The sequence below is a fragment of the Hemibagrus wyckioides genome, linkage group LG16 (genome assembly GCF_019097595.1).
Source record: "Hemibagrus wyckioides isolate EC202008001 linkage group LG16, SWU_Hwy_1.0, whole genome shotgun sequence".
Taxonomy (NCBI): Eukaryota; Metazoa; Chordata; class Actinopteri; order Siluriformes; family Bagridae; genus Hemibagrus; species Hemibagrus wyckioides.
In genome coordinates, this window is record NC_080725.1 from 5,097,300 (window position 1) to 5,116,817 (window position 19,518).

Below are 19,518 nucleotides of genomic sequence, written 5' to 3' on the forward strand. Positions count from 1 at the left end.
CCTATGTAAAGTAGCACATGTACAAATTTCAACCTGTTTCCGGGATCTCCTCTAAACATCAACAAAAAAGAAAAAAACCTACACATTTTTGGGACCTTATTGTGCAGCGTCAAAAGACTGAGCAACTGGACCAACGTAAATGGACATAAGGCTTGTCCAAGCAACACAACACTGACACACTCACACTTGTATCAGGATGCTAGGCACAGAGAAGTAAGGGAAGGGAAGGGAAGGGAAGGGAAGGGAAGGGAAGGGAAGGCAAGGAAAGGAAAGGAAAGGAAAGGAAGTGACAGTCTGCTCTCCAGAAAGCTGAATTCATTTCCACTTCACTTCTCTCGACTTCCTTTAATCCCAACAAATTTAGTGACACCGGTTTCTCTGTCCTCTGTCTGCACTTTCTCTATTATTCTCCATGAAAAACTGTCAGGAGCAGTGAGACAGGCTTGCTTTCGTCCCAGAAATGGTGCTTCACACCTCTTAGCCTGTCTCATTACATCTCATCCTTTGAATTTCATGCTGTAAATCTTCTTCTTGCTGTTATCCATCATCCACATGACTCCCCAAGAAACATCACAGAAGAACTGTCCATCCTCCTGAGTCTCATCCCTTCTGATGGAGGCTTCTCTCGTGCCCCTTCAATCTCCCTTAAGCCAAGCGACAGCCCTCCTGTCTCCTCTCTCTCTCTCTTACAGAGACACATGCAGACTGAGAGAAAGGTCTAGATTTTGAGATACACATACACAGAGACAAAGACTGAAACACCAAGAGACACAGACAGAAACACATATGGGGACACACACAAACACATATGGGGACACACACAAACACATATGGGGACACACACAAACACATATGGGGACACACACAAACACATATGGGGACACACACAAACACATATGGGGACACACACAAACATATGGGGACACACACAAACACATATGGGGACACACACAAACACATATGGGGACACACACAAACATATGGGGACACACACAAACACATATGGGGACACACACAAACACATATGGGGACACACACAAACACATATGGGGACACACACAAACACATATGGGGACACACACAAACACATATGGGGACACACACAAACATATGGGGACACACACAAACACATATGGGGACACACACAAACACATATGGGGACACACACAAACACATACAAAGAGACACACAGAGACACACATATACACACATACACACAGAGACACACATATACACACATACACACAGACAGACACACACAGAGACATACAAGACAAGATATACACACATATACACTCAAACAGACACAGAGACACATACACAGAGACACAGATACACACAGAGACACACATATACACTCAGACAGACACACAGACACGTACACAGAGACACAAACACACAGAGAGACACACATACAGAGAGACACATTTACACACAGAGAAACACATTTACACACACATTGACACATACACAGAGACACACATATACACACATACACACAGAGAAACACATTTACACACACACTGACACATACACAGAGACACACATACACACACAGACACATACACAGAGACACACATACACAGAGACACATACAAACGGAGACACACACAGACAGACATACACAGAGACACACATACACACACATACAGACACACAGAGACACGCATATACACTCAGACAGACACACAGACACATACACAGAGACACAAACACACAGAGAGACACACATACAGAGAGACACATTTACACACAGAGAAACACATTTACACACACATTGACACATACACAGAGACACACATATACACACATACACACAGAGAAACACATTTACACACACACTGACACATACACAGAGACACACATACACACACAGACACATACACAGAGACACACATACACAGAGACACATACAAACGGAGACACACACAGACAGACATACACAGAGACACACATACACACACATACAGACACACAGAGACACGCATATACACTCAGACAGAGACACACAGACACATACACAGAGACACAAACACACAGAGAGACACATACACACAGAGACACGCATATACACTCAGACAGAGACACACAGACACATACACAGAGACACAAACACACAGAGAGACACAAACACACAGAGAGACACATACACACAGAGACACGCATATACACACAGTCTGACACACACACACAGTCTGACACACACACACAGTCTGACACACACACACAGTCTGACACACACACACAGTCTGACACACACACACAGTCTGACACACACACACACACACACAGCTGCTGTTTCTCTTCAGTAGTTTAGTATATGCATGTAGTGAATCGAAAACAGTACAGCATGACCACCTGCTGTCTTCCATTTTCTTCTGTTTGTCTTTCTCAGCCGAGAGCAAACACGCACCTCAAGTTTCCCGCTGCAAATCAGACAGAAGCTGTCTCCACCGTTACCCCCAGTCTATTTCTTCCATTGCTCTGTTATTAACCAATTCCGTGGCCATGTTCACACAAAGACAAAAATAAAATAAAATCCATTTCTGTTTGCCTCATTAAAGAAATATTCAACCTCAACTTCATCTACAGTAGCGTGTGCATCTGATTAGCACAGATTAGCAAAAAAAATCAAATCTAGTAGTAAAAAGAAAAAAGAAGAATCCTTGTTGGGGAAGTAAATAAAGATTGTGAGAAACCAATTTCTATAGAACAGGAATGGATTTTCAGGCAATCGTTTTATTTTATGGCATCGTTGGGACCATTTTGTTTTTCGGTAACATGAGACATAAATACGGAAATGATTCTTTTTCTGCTTGCTGATGCACGGATACCAGAAAACCCTGGGGAAAGCTTAAATAACCACAATTGCTTCTGCTTTTTTTTTTTTTTTACTGTACTGCTCCAGTATTTAAACGCTGCCTTCAACTACATACACGCAGCTTTAGCATTCCAAGACGTGGAATCTCTCACGACTGTCTGATTCTAGGATCGTCACTGTTAGTGTAGTGAAAGTTTAGCATTGGACTGTTAGCATTAGACCTGCATGATTGTTGGGTTTCTAGTGGACATGTTTGTTATTCAGTTCAGTGAAGCATGCTGAAATGTTTGTCTGTGGTAATCATACATACTATAGAGGAGAGAGGAGAGATGGAGAGGAGAGAGGAGAGGAGAGGAGAGGCAGAGAGGAGAGACAGAGAGGAGAGGAGAGACAGAGAGGAGAGGAGAGACAGAGAGGAGAGGAGAGGAGAGGGGAGGAGAGGAGAGGAGAGGAGAGGAGAGGAGAGGAGAGACAGAGAGGAGAGGAGAGGAGAGACGAGGAGAGGAGAGACGGAGAGGGGGAGGGAAGGAGAGGAGAGACAGAGAGGAGAGAGTGAGAGGAGAGGAGAGGAGAGACAGAGAGGAGATGAGAGGAGAGATGGAGAGGACAGACAGAGGGAGAAGAGAAGAGAAGAGAAGAGAAGAGAAGAGAAGAGAAGAGAAGAGAAGAGAAGAGAAGAGGGGAGAGGAAAGGAGAGGACAGAGAGACGAGACCTGACGAGACGAGACGAGAAAAGGGAAGAGGTGACGCGAGACGAGACGAGAAGAGATGGCACGAGACGAGACAAAAAGAGTGCAGTGAAAAAGGGAGGAGAGAGAGAAACAGAGGAGGAGGAGGAGGAGGAGAGAGAGAAGAGGAGAGAGAGACAGAGAGAGTGGAGGATCTGTTTCTGTTCATCTCTTTACCCCCTGTAATTAGCTAACGGTTCAGCCCAGCCCTTTCGCTCAGCAGCCGTCTGCCAGAGAGAATGAAAAAACAGCTGCTTGAACAGCATGCTACACAGCAGATGGCACATCGATTACAGCTTCCAACTTTAACACACACGCATGCACACACACATGCACACACACACACACAGTTATTTCCCCACAGATCCTCCACGAAACCCTGCAGAGTAAGCCCTAGCAGCGTGTGTTTCTCAAATCTTGTAGTGAATGTGTTTTTAGGTCTCCACTGCTCTCACACTTCTGATTCACTCAAGCTCCTCATCACAGGGCTGATGAATCGACCCTGTTGTGCCTGAACAATGGTGAAGGATCGAGATGTGTTGTGTTGAAAGTAATGCTTTCAAGTGTGATTGAAAGCGGATAGCTGGACTTACCTGCCCGGCTTGTTGATGTACTTTTGCAGACGCGCCTTCACCTCGTCGTACGTCAGGAACGCCATGTAGCCCGGGTGAGTCACTGCCAAGAAGTTCCAGTTCCTTAGGATTGATCCCCAGGGCTGGAAAGAGAAAGGAAGTGAACATGTAAGCGCAGAGAGAGAGAGAGAGAGAGAGAGAGAGAGAGAGAGAGACGGCGACGTCTGGCTAAGCGAAATCTGCCGTTGCACACGGTGCTGGAATCCTATGCTGAGTGATGAACGAGTCGAACAAGGTCATGCAAGTGCGGCAAACTTAGAGCCATATTTATTCGGGAATATCTGAACCGTTTATCAGTGGAAAAGCAAGGCCCAGCAGTAATGATCGGTCAGCACCACAGACTCCTCGAGCAGAACTCGTATAATGACTAGTGTTCCCTGCCACAGACCTCCAACTGTGCTGACTCATCAAATCCACACCATTCACCATCCTGCTGCCTGCTGATCAATAAGCAACCACAAAACGCTTATTTAAATAAAAGAAAAAACGAAAAGAAAATGCCACCGTTCGTTTCAAGAGTTTGAAACCAGACTAGTGTATCTTTCTCCTCCAGGCTATAATTTACATTTGACCTTAAACCAAAAAAGTGGAACCAAGCTAAAAGCCAAGGAGAAGAGGAAAAAACCTATTCATTCGGCTGGAAATATAAAGCTACAGAATGATTTTAAATGGGATTGGGCTACATTAAAAAAAAAAAAAACATGATAATATTTAGTTTAATAACTGATAAAATGGCAGAAGAAAACCGTTTTGGTCCGCTGAATTTTTTGTTAAATGATGAGGGTTTCACAGAAGAGAAGTGAAAAATTCAACATTATTGCGTAATATTATTTTTTGCCATGCCTGGGAGTGATGTGAAGAAATCAGAAACCATTTACAGGCAGGATGGACGATAGATACAGGATTGTGTGGGTCTGAATTCGCCAACGTGGGAAAAGGAAAAGAAAACAAAAAACAGCATTGAAAATTATAGCGGTACTGAAGGTCGTAGGTCAACTGTGGCGTCTACCAACTCCAGAGACTGGGCACAGCCGAGGTCATGTGAGGACATGAGGCCAGCCAGAGCCAGAAATGGCTTAAAGAGCCCAACGTTGGTGAGAACAGCAACCTCTGATGAGCATGATGCGAGATTTCTAACACAACGGAAATCAATACCATGGCTTAGAGACATGTTTCTCTGCGGCGTCAATTTACAAGAATCTTCAGTAAAAGGAGCTGAACTCTGACCACAACGTGTGCCTCGTCATTACCACACAGCAAGCAAAAAAAAGAGAGAGAGAGAGAGAGAGAGACAGAGATAAAGGGGGGGGGTGCAGCGAAGTAGAATTCTCAAATCTGACTGTTTAAATTATTTCCTCAGTATTTTCTCGATATTCATGCCATGCTGTCGATCGATTAGAAAATATTGATAAATCAGTCGTACACTTTGTCCTGTGATTAATCAAAATGAATTGCTTTTTTTTCCTTCACTCTAAAGCTTATAATAAAGGATACTGAATGTAAAAATCACAGAATTAATATAAAATCACCATAAAAGGAAGTATCCTTGAATTCACATAATATTGTTTAACATCGTCTTCCTTTTTTAAACACAGGCTCTCTCCTGTGAACAACAGATCTCCAAAAAACTCATCAAAGCCTCAGAACTGACCGGGATCTCGCATGTGCATTAGGCAGCAGGTTTCTTTCCTTTCTAATTAGCCAAAGCATTAGATACCATCTCACTTACAGATTTTATTATTTATCCACGAGTCCTGCCCTCCTGTAATATAGATCACCAAGGCTTCAGTAGACTTTTCCTTTAAGGTGATGCATCAAAGGCTAATTACGTCAGTGTTGATAGAATTCAACTTTGCAGTCTGGTTCACTGGTTGTCTCCAAATATCTTTACAGCAAATATTTAATGTAAAACTGTCCACTTCCTGTCGCAAGTCATAGGTCATACACTACATTGGTGAAAGTTTTGGGACGTCTGCCTTTACATGCACATGAATGTAATATGGAGTTGTCCCGTCCTTTATAGCTATAACAGCTTCAACTCTTCTGGGAAGGCTTTCCACAAGGTTTAGGAGTGTGTTTAGGGGAATTTTTGACCATTTCTCTAGAAGATCATTTGTGAGGTCAGGCACTGATGTAGGATGAGAAGGTCTGGCTCACAGTCTCCGCTTTAATTCATCCCAAATGTGTTCTATCAGGTTGAGGTCAGGACTCATCCATGTCTTTATGGACCTTGCTTTGTGCGCTGGTGTACAGTCATGTTGGAACAGCAAGGGGTCATCCCCAAAACTGTTCCCACAAAGTTGGGAGCATGAAATTGTCCAAAATGTCTCAGAGTTCCTTTCACTGGAACTAAGGGGCCGAGCCCAACACCTGAATTCAATGATTTGGAGGGGTGTCCCAAAACTTTTCGCCAATATAACGTAGGTCATAGGTAAGCTGCCACAGGAAGTAAACAAAGCATAGCTGTGTTAACTGTGGAAGGAGTCTAAAGTGCCAGCATTGTTGCATTTCTTGCTAGAGTGTCAACTTGTCTTACAAACCTCATAGGAGAGGAGAAAAATAAGAAAAAGTGAGTGTTTGAAGCTGATCTAATGTACGGGAAGTGATTTGACTGTGATTACACGGTTCATATGTTAAATACTTTCTGTGTTAGAAGAAAAAAAAGAAAAAAAAAGCACTTGCTATTACAGGAAAATAACGTACATCACGGGGATATTGCGTCATGTATCTTTTCCACACAACAGCACGTTCCGTGGTGTTTTACAAGCTCGCAGGTAATCAGTGCAACCTGTTTTTACTGTAAAGGTGATTAATGTGTGTGTGACAGAGGGATTCCTCGGTAAGCCACCCACAGCGGAGAGAGAGAGAGAACATGAAATGCAAGAGAGGACGTGAGCAATATCATCAGAGGTGCTCCCCACTTTCCATCAGCTCTGTGTTCACTGACTCATACAGCAACACCCCTGGGGTACATGTTGTGATGGATCTGAGAGTCCTTTTTACTACTTTTTTAATCCACCCCCACGTGGGGGAGGGGGGGACCGAAAGAGGGAAAGAGGATGACAGAAAAGGGGAGGAGATCCCTTAGTTTCACTTTCGCTCTGACTGCAACTCTGAGACGAGCCTCTGACATTTTAACTGACATTTAAATATTACCCAGATACCATCTGCTCTTTGATATGGAAATATGATACGGAACCCTGTATGTGTATTATTCCCTGTAAAAGAAAAGAAGAAGAAGAAGAAGAAGAAGAAGAAGAGCGTGGGACAAAGCATGCTGGTTAAGAAGAGTACCTGGAATAGACGTGTAAAAATGTCAAACTCGAAGACTGAGATGTAGTCGTTGCAGGTGAGGTCGATGGTGGATTTGAGGGCCATGGCCTCCAAGCCTGAGCTGATGGGATGCATCTCGTGAAGGCACTGACGAAACACTTTCCATGGCACTATTGTCCTGCGGATCACACACACACAAACACACAAACACTTTACTAGACTGATAAGCCATGCAGCATGGCTTTACCCTTTTCTAGCAACATGCTATTCTTCTAAAGGAGTATAAAGTATTTTTAAAGTTGACATATGAGTGATGCATGTAGCTCTGACAGAGTGCAGGGCGGTCTGACATTTTAACAGACAAAACTCGAAAAATAAACTGAAGAATGAAAGAGTGACCGAGAAAGTGAGAGAAGCCGAGACAAAAACATCTCTCCCACACAGCTATTGAGGTTACCTTACTAACACACACACACGACAGTCAAAAAGTGAGAGACTAAGGTGTGAAACTTACACCAACCCAAACCAGTCATGATGAATAAATAAAGGTCAAAGCAACATCAGCCGATGTTGACAGAGAGGATGTGACCGTGTGTACAAAGTAATGCTTCATGGCCAATATAACAATATAACATAGTATGAGTGCTCATATTTGGGTAAGACGAGACCAATAAAGCCAAGTCCTGTATTGGATCAAGTTCCTCAGGTTGCGCATACACACCCTGAGAAAAAATAAAATAATTCATCTGTATAAAAATACAGGTGAAGAATTCTATTCAGGAAGACGATTGTTAAATCAAATGAAACAATCATTGAGAAACTAAATTATCAGTCCTGTAGCCTGCATCATGCGGATGGAAAATGTTACCTTTTACTATTACTAAATATTTTTATTTGCCTATTATTATTAGATTACTTGCCAAATAAGAGACCAATTAGTAAAAGGGTGTAACTCCGTGCATGACTGCTTGAGCACTTGTATTACTAGCTCTGGGGTATTTGCATTGATTGCAGTATTAGAGTATGTACATAACACTACGCCCAAACTCCAGACTTAACCTCAGGTACTTTGTTCCTATTTTTGTTTCCTTCCTTTGCCGAGTCAGATGTCTCCACCCGGGTCATGCGCTCCTATCTTTATAAGGACCTAAGATAACTCCCCACCTTTATTACCTTGCCATCTTTATAAATCATAAAGATGAATTAGCAGCCATTAAATACCTAAACCCCTCTCTGAACACATCCGAAGCTCATCGCTCACACTTATCACATGTGCTGTGCTTTGTGCTTTCAGAATTTTAAACTCTCACACACTCATCCCCTTAAGCACTTGGCTAACAGCCTCCTATTAGCACCAGACACCTCTAACCTACAAGCACAGGATAGCCTGAGTTCAACAAAAGTGTCTCTCTCTCTCTCTCTCTCTCCCTGTCTCTTGTTCTATCTCCCTGTCTTTCCTGTCTCTCTCCCATCATTCTCTCTCCCTCTCTCTCTCCCCCACCTGTCTCTCTCATTCCCTGTCTCTCCCCCACTTGTCTCTTTCTTTCCCATCTCTCCTCAGTCTCTCTCCCTGTCTTGTTCCCTGTCTCTCTCTCGCCTTGTTTCTCTTCCCTGTCTCTCTCTATCTCCCCTTGTCTCTACCCCTGTCACCCACTCCCTCTCTCTCCGTCTCTCCCCCATCTCTCTCTCTCTCGCTCTCCCCCCACCCCCCCATCACTCTCTCTGCCTCTCTCCCCCATCTGTCTCTCTTGCTCCCTGTCTCTCCCCCACTTGTCTCTTTCTTTCCCATCTCTCCTCAGTCTCTCTCCCTGTCTTGTTCCCTGTCTCTCTCTCACCTTGTTTCTCTTCCCTGTCTCTCTCTATCTCCCCTTGTCTCTACCCCTGTCACCCACTCCCTCTCTCTCCCTGTCTCTCCCCCATCTCTCTCTCTCTCGCTCTCCCCCCATCCCCCCCCATCACTCTCTCTGCCTCTCTCCCCCATCTGTCTCTCTTGCTCCCTGTCTCTCTCTCTCTATATCTCTTGTCACTGTCTCTCTCACTCTCTCCGGAAATCATTTCCTCGGTTTTTGAGGCAGAAGCGCAGCAGGCCACAGTCAGCAGTACAGGCAGAAGTAGTGTAAGGATCCGAAAGTGCTGTGTGTGAGGCTGAGAGCACGCTATTGCCCACAGACACACGCTGTTCTGTGAAAAGAGGTGATGCGGAGTAAAGGTTGTGTGTGTTTGTGTGTGTGTGTGGTGGGGTGGGTTAGGGGCAGTATGATAATATCAGAGTTGACATTATTTAACGACCAACGTTTGGATTAAACCTATTCACTATATTTGACCAGTTAAAAAGTTAATAATAATAATAATAACTATAATCATAAAGAGAACTTAGAAAATGGTGGGTTGTTATTTCCAACGGTGTAACTGAAGTAAGAAAATTGCAGGCCCTTGTGACTCTGCTACTCAAACCCCCTACTGAGAACTACTTTCTTTATAGGTACTGGAACAGGAGGAAGGTAAAAAGGTGCTGATGAAAGTCCACCCAACAGTGAGACAGGGCAGAGGAACAAATCCATAATCAATATTTTGCCTTAATTTATATTGTCAAGAGGCCCAAGCATCCTACTGTTCCTACTCAAGTATCCTTCTTGCCAGGGGTACCGACCTAGGATCTGAGGGGATGCTAACAATGCACTCACTGCTTCTCTACTGAACCAGACAGAACAGCAATCTTCAGCAGAATATCACCACAACATAATATCCAGGAAGTTCAATTTGGTTGGTGCATCCACGTAAAGCCAAAGTGTGAGGAAAATGTTGATCAGGTTTTCACTCACGACTTCCTTCATTGTCGTACTGATGGTAGTGTTGAACATACGTGTTGGACGTCTTGCATGGTAACTGACGTCGGCGTCCGCAGACAAAAAGTGTGACGGCACGACTATTTACGTTTAAATACTGTTACCCTTGCAGGCAGGCATGTTCTGCAGTGTCGCTCACAATCATAAAGTCAAGTCAGGAGCTCAAGGATAACATCAGACTCGGGAGAAGGAGCTGTCAAATGCTGGGATGAGATTAAAGAAAGGACGGCGATTCTGAAACATCTCAGCGGCAAGAAGATGAGCTCGGTGATCAAAGTGCTCAAAGCTAAGCTTAGTGCTTCTCACTGAGGCGGACTGTTTAACAAGCCGGAAGAATCTATAAACAAACACGACACGACACGACACGACACAGCAGAAAAGAGAGAACAATGGATTCGGAAAAGTGACCATTTCCAGTCAAAAAAAAAAAAAAGAGGAAGAGAAACTCGCTAGACTTTTGCACACAAATGTGACAAATGTTTGACTGCTGACTCTGAAATTTCTAACAATAAGCATTATATGTTTCATTAGAAAAGCATGATAAAAGATTTATTAATAAATCATAAGAGCAAACAGAGCAAGAGGAGGTATTAAGGCTCTGGGTTGTTGACTGGAAGATCAGGGTTCCAGCCCCAGCACCACCAAGCTGCCACCGGGGGCTCCAGGGGTGCTGCATCATGGCTGACCCTGTGCCCTGACCCCAACCCCCAAGGATGGGAAAGAATTTCACTGTGCAGTAACGTATATGTGACAAATAAAGACTTAATATCTTAATACCCTGGTTAACAAAGATAATCAATCAGTAACACTATCTAACCCATCCATGTTGTAGGGATGTCACTATAAACCGGAGGTTCTTTACTCCAGTCTTGGGGAACCCCTGCCTTTGGAAGGAAGAAGGCCATACAGCTAACATACTTGATTCAGATGATCAGATCATTATTAAGGCTATAATGAGTTCAGCATGATGCACTGAGGGTAGGAAAAACGGTGCAGGGAAGGGACTGGCCAAGAGCAGAGTTAAGAAACTATGCATTAATTATTCAAATTTCTCTGTCTACAGCCAGTTATGCTAACATACACACGCACAGAGAGAGAGAGAGACAGAGAGAGAGAGGGGGGGGGAAAGCACATATTCACAAGTACATAAAGTTAAACCATACTGATGATACTGATCCAAAAAAAAAACACTGGTATATTCTACATAAACAAAATTAGAGATAAGGAGATAGAGACAGGGGAGAGAGAGAGGAAGAAAGGAAGGAAGCACATATTCACAAGTACATAAAGTTAAACCATACTGATGATACTGCTAAAAAAAAAACACTGTGGTATATTCTACATAAACAAAATTAGAGATGAGGAGATAGAGACAGGGGAGAGAGAGAGAGAGAGAGAGAGAGAGAGAGAGACAGGGGGAGAGAGAGAGAGACGGGGAAGAGAGAGAGAGAGACACGGGGGGGAGAGAGAGAGAGAGAGAGAGAGACAGTGAAAAAAGAGAGACCTCACATGCTAACCTGTACGTGTGTGTGTGTCCGCTCTTTAACTGCTTACACTGGATGCAGATTGAAAATTATAGATGACTCCTAGCCTTTGTAACTGTTAATGTGTTGTAAACTCTCAGAACTTTATATTTGTTGTGCTTCATCATAAAAAAAGCAGCAGCAGAAAGCACGAGACAGATATAGATAACAGATAACAAACCACAAGCAGCAAACAAAGAGAAATGAAATAAAACAAAGCAGAGGAGCCCCACACACACACACACACACACACACACACACACACACACGGGGCTGTCATTTTTTAACCGATATTCAAGCATCTGTTCGAACATGACGTGAAAAATTCCTATACGAATATTAATGTGCAGCTTAAACACATTAGACAGCTTTTCATTTCGTTGTTTCGCATCTGATCCAGCAGTTGGTGCACTAAAAGTTTTGACCCATCAGTAAATTAAGCTAATGAAATGAAAATGGAAGATAACCAAGTAGCCGAGCTGCCTTGGGCGGACGTTTACGACCCCAAATCAACTAGAAAGCAGTGTGTGGTTTGTCGACTTTGTTAAAAGCAGCTTGCTCCTCCAAGAAAATGAATCTTCAGGCTTACCCACTGACTGGCCACAAGGTAGCTCATACGACTGCATATTATTCTGTGGTGATGTACGACATTGATGCTCTTGACGCCCCTTTTTGGGGGTATTCCAACATATTCAAATGAATTGCGTGACAAAAAAAAAAAAAAAAAAAGCCCTATAACACACACCCTGCAATCACACCATGCATAGTCATATTCTGACTGTTATGTCTGCAGCTGTATGTAAAACCTGTCTCTGAATCGAACCCCTCACTCCCGTACGCTTGACTGACCTCCTCATCTCACTCATTCAGATGCTCTGCACTCACAGGGGGTGGATAAAGAGCAGTTCTTCATCAAACAGCACACGGCTTTCACGACATTTTGGTCTTTGCAAATAACCCATCCTGTTCCAGCATGACTGCACACCAGTGCACAAAGCAAGGTCCATAAAGACATGGATGAGTGAGTTTGGTGTAGAGGAACTTCACAGAGTCCTGACCTCAACCTGGTAGAACACCTTTGGGATGAATTAGAGCGGAGACTGTGAGCCAGACCTTCTCGTCCAACATCAGTGCCTGACCTCACAAATGAGCTTCTAGAGGACAGGTCAAAAATTCCCATAAACACACTCCTAAACCTTGTGGAAAGCCTTCCCAGAAGACTTGAAGCTGTTATAGCTGTAAAGGGCGGGACAACTCCATATTACGTTCATGTGCATGTAAAGGCAGACGTCCCAGTTTTGGAATGGTTCAGAGTCCAAAAGGTGTTCTACTGGGTTGAGGTCAGGACAATCAAATTCCTCCACACCAAACTCGCTCATCCATGTTTTCATGGACCTTGCTTTGTCATGTTGAACCAGGAAGGGGCCATCCCACAAAGTTGGGAGCACGAAATTGTCCAAAATGTCTTGGTATGCTGAAGCATTAAGAGTTCCTTTCACTGGAACAGGGGCTCCTGAAAAACAACACCTGAATTCAACCATCAGGGGTGTCCCAAAACTTTTGGCAATATAGCGTATTTGACTCAACTTTGCATTTGATCTGATCTGCAGATTTATGAACAATCAGTTTAAAGGTTCAGCAAATTGTGGGCTTCGGTATCAGGTTTGTAGTTTCGTAAACTGTTCTTCGGTATACAGCACTTTTACGACACCTCACACTTCCAGAAGTCTGAAAATATACATGTTTTTCTTCTTTCTGTGAACTTCTAAAGGAACGAAAAATCTGTTGCTGGTTGATGAATGTTTGATTTCTCACCACACTGCAGACCAACATAACAGAAGTGACCCAAACAGTGCGGCACATGAGACGTCACAGCACTTTTCAGAGAGGCACCAACATGAAGGACACTTTGCTTTGGGATTGCTTTATTGCTTCACTTTCTTGTGAATATGATGTTTATTTTTTTAGAAAACCAAACCTCCCTTGAATTCTCAAATCTGATTGGCCCGGATGGTATCATGAATTATATGGATGCTCAACATGACGTATGACCAACAGATTTAATAATTTGTCATTTAATAAACAGTTATTTAAATAATAATATGATACGGTGATGTGCGTTTAAGCTTTACAATGCTTTGGAACAGGCAAACGTAAAGCATCTCAGTAACAAGCTGCATTTTGTGTGTGTCATACTTCATTAATATACAAACACTGATCTTTCTAATGAAAGTTGTGAGAGGTGTCTGTGTGTCCATGACAATCACTGCTGCGGTGTTTAAAAGAGACGCATAGGGAAGGCCAAAGCTGTGAGATAAAAAAAAAAAAAAAGGCTTATACGATGAGCGGTGAGAAAGTCGTTCATTCTGTAAGGCCGGATTTAACGCTGTTTAGTATAGAAAACTCCGCCCACATATTACGCTGGTGCTGTAGCGAAGGATGACCTCGGCTGCACAAACTGAACTTGGTTCCTCTAGTGTCCATGCACAAAAGTTGCTGTAGCTATTACAGTGTGTGTATGACTCCTGAGTAATTGCTCACAACACACACACACACCACTAATTTCTATATCATCTATAAGTCTGTTTGGATATACCTGAATAAAGCATCCAAAAAATGATTTTATTGTAATCATTTGCGGTGACTTTGACATTAACACTGACTTACTTTTCACTGAAAAACCTCCTCCAGAACTCGGCTGCGTCGGCCTTGGTGATGCGAAACGTGTCTCCCTGAAACTGGCCTTCGGGGAAGATGGCCTTAATCTCGGCCAGCATGTGGCTGAAGATGAGTGACAGCTTGGTGAGGTTTCGTCTAGAAGAAAAAAAAAAAAACAGACAGGGTAGCAACGAGGTCAGTAAAAAGATTTGTTATCAGTACTCTGTATTCTGCACACACACACAAAAATGTTCACACGTGCACACAGGCAGACAGATGGAGGGGGCAAAAGGAGGACTTGAGCCGCTTGTCCTTGAACCTGTCGTGTGCAGGAATTGCACGGCCTTTAAACAGGAGTGTAAATAATGCGCTAATAAGCTAAACCTGTGTGTGAAGGGCATTTAACAATGACAATATAAACACTAACCCCCTCCCCCCCCCCTCCCCCTCGCTAAATCCCAGCCATGAGTTCAGTCACAGGAGAGAAGAGGGAAGGAAGCAGTCCTGCCTATAGAGTTATATATTAGTATTGATGGATTTGTAGTGCATGATTTATGGAAAATAATACAAAATAAGACTATAATATATATTTCAGTTGATCTGTGATGCTATAAAATGTCACAACTGGTTTGTTCTATTTTATTTCTCAACCTGCACAGGTTTATGGCACAATGACAATTATGCCAATATAAAAATATTCTAATTGTGTCATTAAGCTATAAACGCCTATTAAGCTATAAATAAAAATAAATCATTACTTATTCCTTTTTTTTTTTTTTTAATATTATTTTTAGCTGCCGCATTTGTTTGGATATACGAAATGATGCCACACATGGCCAACGCAACCGTTCAACAAACAACAGCATTTCCAGCCACGCCTTTAAGTACAATAAGTTTCTTATTGTTCTGATCCCGAGCAGGTACCAAATTGCACACATCTGGAATCTTTAGACCAGTAAGTGATGAGCAAAGAAAAGAAAAGAAGAAAAAGAAAAAACAGCTTCAGGACCTTTTACAATGCAGTGCTGTGGAAAAGGGCCCAAAGAAACAGAAACCAAAGAATAACAGTGTCCCAGATTGAAGATGAGCTCAGTGTTACCATAAAGCCACACTAAACCACCCTCACTGGTACAATAAACGCTAAAGCTGGAGCTAGTTTATCACTTATTCACAGACTCGCCTCGCCTCGCCTCATACGACTGCAGGCTTACAGAGCACTGTAACAGGGAGTGACACTGACACACACACACACACACACACCAGCACTTACAGGCAATATAAAAAGTATTTATTACATCACTAACACCACAGACCTCAAACTTTTGGAGTACTTTGGTCCCTGTGGCATTTTTAGCTCATAATGGCACCTCAGCTCAGCAGCTAGCCCACTAATAACTAATATCTCTCTCTTTCCACTGCTGTCTCTCTCTCCTTCTCTCGCTCTCTCTCTATCTATCCATCTATCTGTCTATCTATCTGTCTGTCTGTCTATATATCTATCTACAAATCTCTCTCTCTATCTCTCTCTGTCTCACTATCTACATATCTACCCATCTATCTCCCCCTCACTCATTCTCACTCTCTCTCCCACGGGTGGCACCCAATTAGTAAGGGTTACTATGCCTGGGGCACAGAGCCGCTAGGAGCCGAACTGCACATGGCACATAAGTAGCTCCTCAAAGTGTTGTGTCTCACACACACACACACACACACACACACACACACACACACACACACACACAGCCATTTTTTTAGAACAACGAAGTCCAAGACACCTGAACATCCCAAGAGAAATTCACCCTCTCCCATCACTCCATAAAATCTCTCTCACTATCTGACACACACACACACACCCAGTAGGGTTCTAGGATAAGGTACATGACCTGCATTAATCAACAACCTTCATCTAAACCTGTGCATGCTGTAAAGTCCATAAATTACTATAACTTCCTTCATTCGTATTCAAGCAGATTCTACAAAAACAAACAAACAAAAATACCATGACCTTTTATTAGCTCTAAGAAGATTTCATGGTCACATTTTTAGCTTGTAGCTTTTAATTACGTCTGTGGCTGTGGTGGGTGCGGCAGCAGCTGGAGTACAGCCTCTGTGACTATACTGAACACTTAGATATCAGAACAACGGCAAAAAGAATAATAATAATTTGGAATTGAATATGTATGTTGGTATTTCTCAGGCTAGGAACTAAAATGTGTGAAGAACATTTCAGCAGCTAATTTACTGAAGTAAAGAGATGCTATGTGATGTCATGGTAATGTTTCATGTGAACATTTATACTAAAGGTACTCGATTAAAACAATTCTGCTCGGGTTAATCTACTGGTAGGTTTGTTAACAGTTAACTGCTGTGGCTCTCCAAGCAAGCCACATGTAGATCACGGCTCCAGCCATCACATCAGCCTCTTATCTTGTTACAGGCATCTGCTGGAGCAACAAGAGCACATTCCTTCCTTACACATCATGTTCATCGCTCCCTAAATGCTCCGGCACTTTGCTTGGCTTTAATCTCGGTGGACATGCGCTCGCTTCTCAATGCTCTGGACTGGTGTAGGGATCAAACCTCGCTCAGTCTAACAATCAGGACAAATCAGCTAAAGATCCTGAACTCCAAATCTCCTGAGGCAGCTTCACACACATACACAGTCCCAAGTATTCAAGGACAGATTGAGGAAGTGTCCTCAAACTCGGAGGTTTGAGCAGCTTGAGGGTTTATATAATGCGCTCTGTGAACAGACTGCTCAAATACGCAAGCAAGTGATGGATGAGGTTCAAGAACGTGTGAGCGAGGCTTCTGGCACGGCTCGGCGCAAACAGGGCACGTGCTGCGGCAGCTACTTAAGGAAAATTCTGTGATGACAGCCATGTCGTAGTCACGCTCACGCTTACTCACCCGCCCTCTGTCCGGTCTGTACAGGAGAGATATCGTGAGTGTGGATACAAGCGGGCATTATCGGACAAAACCGACATTATGGGAGATACGTGGAAGCTAATGCATGAATTTCGATGCTTTAAAATCAGTGCTTTTACAACAGTATTCACACACACACACCTACTATATAATCCTATAAACCTGACATGCACTGATAATATGCAGAAGATCCTTTGAAGACTGTGTGTGTGTGTGTGTGTGTGTGTGTTTTAATCCTACAACAAAGCTTTAATCCTGAAAAAGGAGAAATTGCATTAAAACCCTAGCAATAGGGGCAGTACACAGGCATATCCTATATATTAATTCTGTTGGTCACAGACACACATGAACACACACACCTACCATTGCCTGCTGAATTAAACAGCTCAAGTTAACATGGAGTTACTTCAGTTTCCGCACTGCATGTTCTGTCCTGCTTTTCCGCGCACCACGGCTGTAAAGAGTAGTTATTTGACGTTCTCTAGCTTTGCTCTCAGCTCAAATCACTGTCCTCCGACTTCTCAGCGGTTGTCCTTTATGCAATTCTATGTAAATTGTTGAGCGTGAAAATCCCAGAAAACAAGCAGCTTCTGAAATATTCAAACCAGCCTGCCTCAACATCCATGCCTCAGTCAAAGACAAATTGATGGGAACATTAACTGTTCTGAATTTGCATGCGTATTGAATCAAGAGGATTTCTAATTTCGTCAAACATGTTGACGTTTACACTACGGGTGTGGTCGGTAAACATTATACTGAATAATGCTAGGGTGTACTGCTCCTCCTCTGTGCATCTCTCACACTCTGGTCAGAGCTGTGCCATGTGCCTTAACAGATGCACCACTCGCCCGGTTTACCATGACTCAAGCAGGTCTGAGCTGTGTGTGTTTCCATGTCTGTGATGTAGCACCAGTGCATGCTGGGTGGTCGGAAACTCGCATGTGTGCGTGACTCACAGCTCATTCAGCAGCAGGTGACCACTCGCTTCTCCTTTAATGCTATCATGTGACGGTGCATTCATTCATCTTCGGTAACCTCTACTCAGGGTCAGTGTGGATCCTTGGAACGAGAATTCATTCAATTCATTTCTGCCTACAGACGGAAGAAACTGGAGAACCCTGATGAAGCCGACACACGGAGAACATGTGAAGCTCCAGAGAGACAGTAAACCAAGCTCAACACACACACACACACACACGGCTCACTCTATACCTATACCAAACTCGTGCTGCAGTGAAAGACTCTGGAGCCAAGCCTGGTAAAAGCTTACTATTTGCACAAATGCAAACACACACACACACACCACTCTCGCGTCACACAAAATCCGTGAGTCATTAAAGCGCACATGTGGCTATTGATCGCTCTGTGAGTCAATGTTCCTGTGTGAGTGGGTTTAACAGTTACGTGTGTGTGTGTGTGTAACAGTTACTTTCGTAACTGTTTAGTCGAATACTCTTTCAAATAAGCAAAACTTTCCTCCTTTCACACACACTATAGATTTTTTTTTTTCAACTGGAAGCATCAGGAAGCTGATACCACCTAGAAGACATATAATTGGCAGGAAAAAAAAGAAGCTTTTTAGGGGTTCTAGCTTTCTAAGCTACAGACCTTATCTGGAGCCTCTGTGCTGTGCTATCTGGCACCAAGATGTTAGCAGCAGATCCCCGCCTCACAACTTAAAGAACTTAAAAGATACTTAAAGGATTCTTTTTGATAGACCACTGTTCCTTCCTTGGACCACTTTTGACAGATACTGACCACTGCAGAGCAGGAACACCCCACAAGAGCTGCAGTTTTGGAGATCCAGTGGTCTAGCCATAACAATTTGGCCCTTCGTCAAACTCGCTCAAATCCTTACACTTGTCCATTTTTCCTGCTTCTAACACATCAACTTTGAGGACAAAATGTTCACTTGCTGCCTAATATATCCCACCCACTAACAGGTGCCATGATGAGGAGATACCCAGTGCTTCACCTGGCTCTGCTCATAATGTTATGCCTGATCGGTGTAATGTTTAGTGGAACAGTATATGCTGAGAGACGTCACACCACTGTGCATCATTTATACACTCTTCATAGCCATTTGGTTGCTAAGCACACACCTACATA

The 19,518-nt window shown here is 43.2% G+C and overlaps 1 protein-coding gene across 2 annotated transcripts in view; it reads right to left on the reverse strand.

The window, feature by feature from the left end:
* The window catches only part of cblb (Cbl proto-oncogene B, E3 ubiquitin protein ligase), a 79,645-nt gene that overhangs the window by 26,832 nt on the left and 33,295 nt on the right, over positions 1 to 19,518 (reverse strand). For both annotated transcript variants that reach the window (XM_058412679.1, XM_058412680.1), the window contains exons 4-6: positions 14,491 to 14,637; positions 7,476 to 7,632; positions 4,143 to 4,264 (exon numbers count right to left, since the gene is read on the reverse strand). In XM_058412679.1, coding sequence (XP_058268662.1) covers positions 4,143 to 4,264; positions 7,476 to 7,632; positions 14,491 to 14,637 — 426 coding nt within the window. The remainder of the gene's footprint in view (positions 1 to 4,142; positions 4,265 to 7,475; positions 7,633 to 14,490; positions 14,638 to 19,518) is intronic.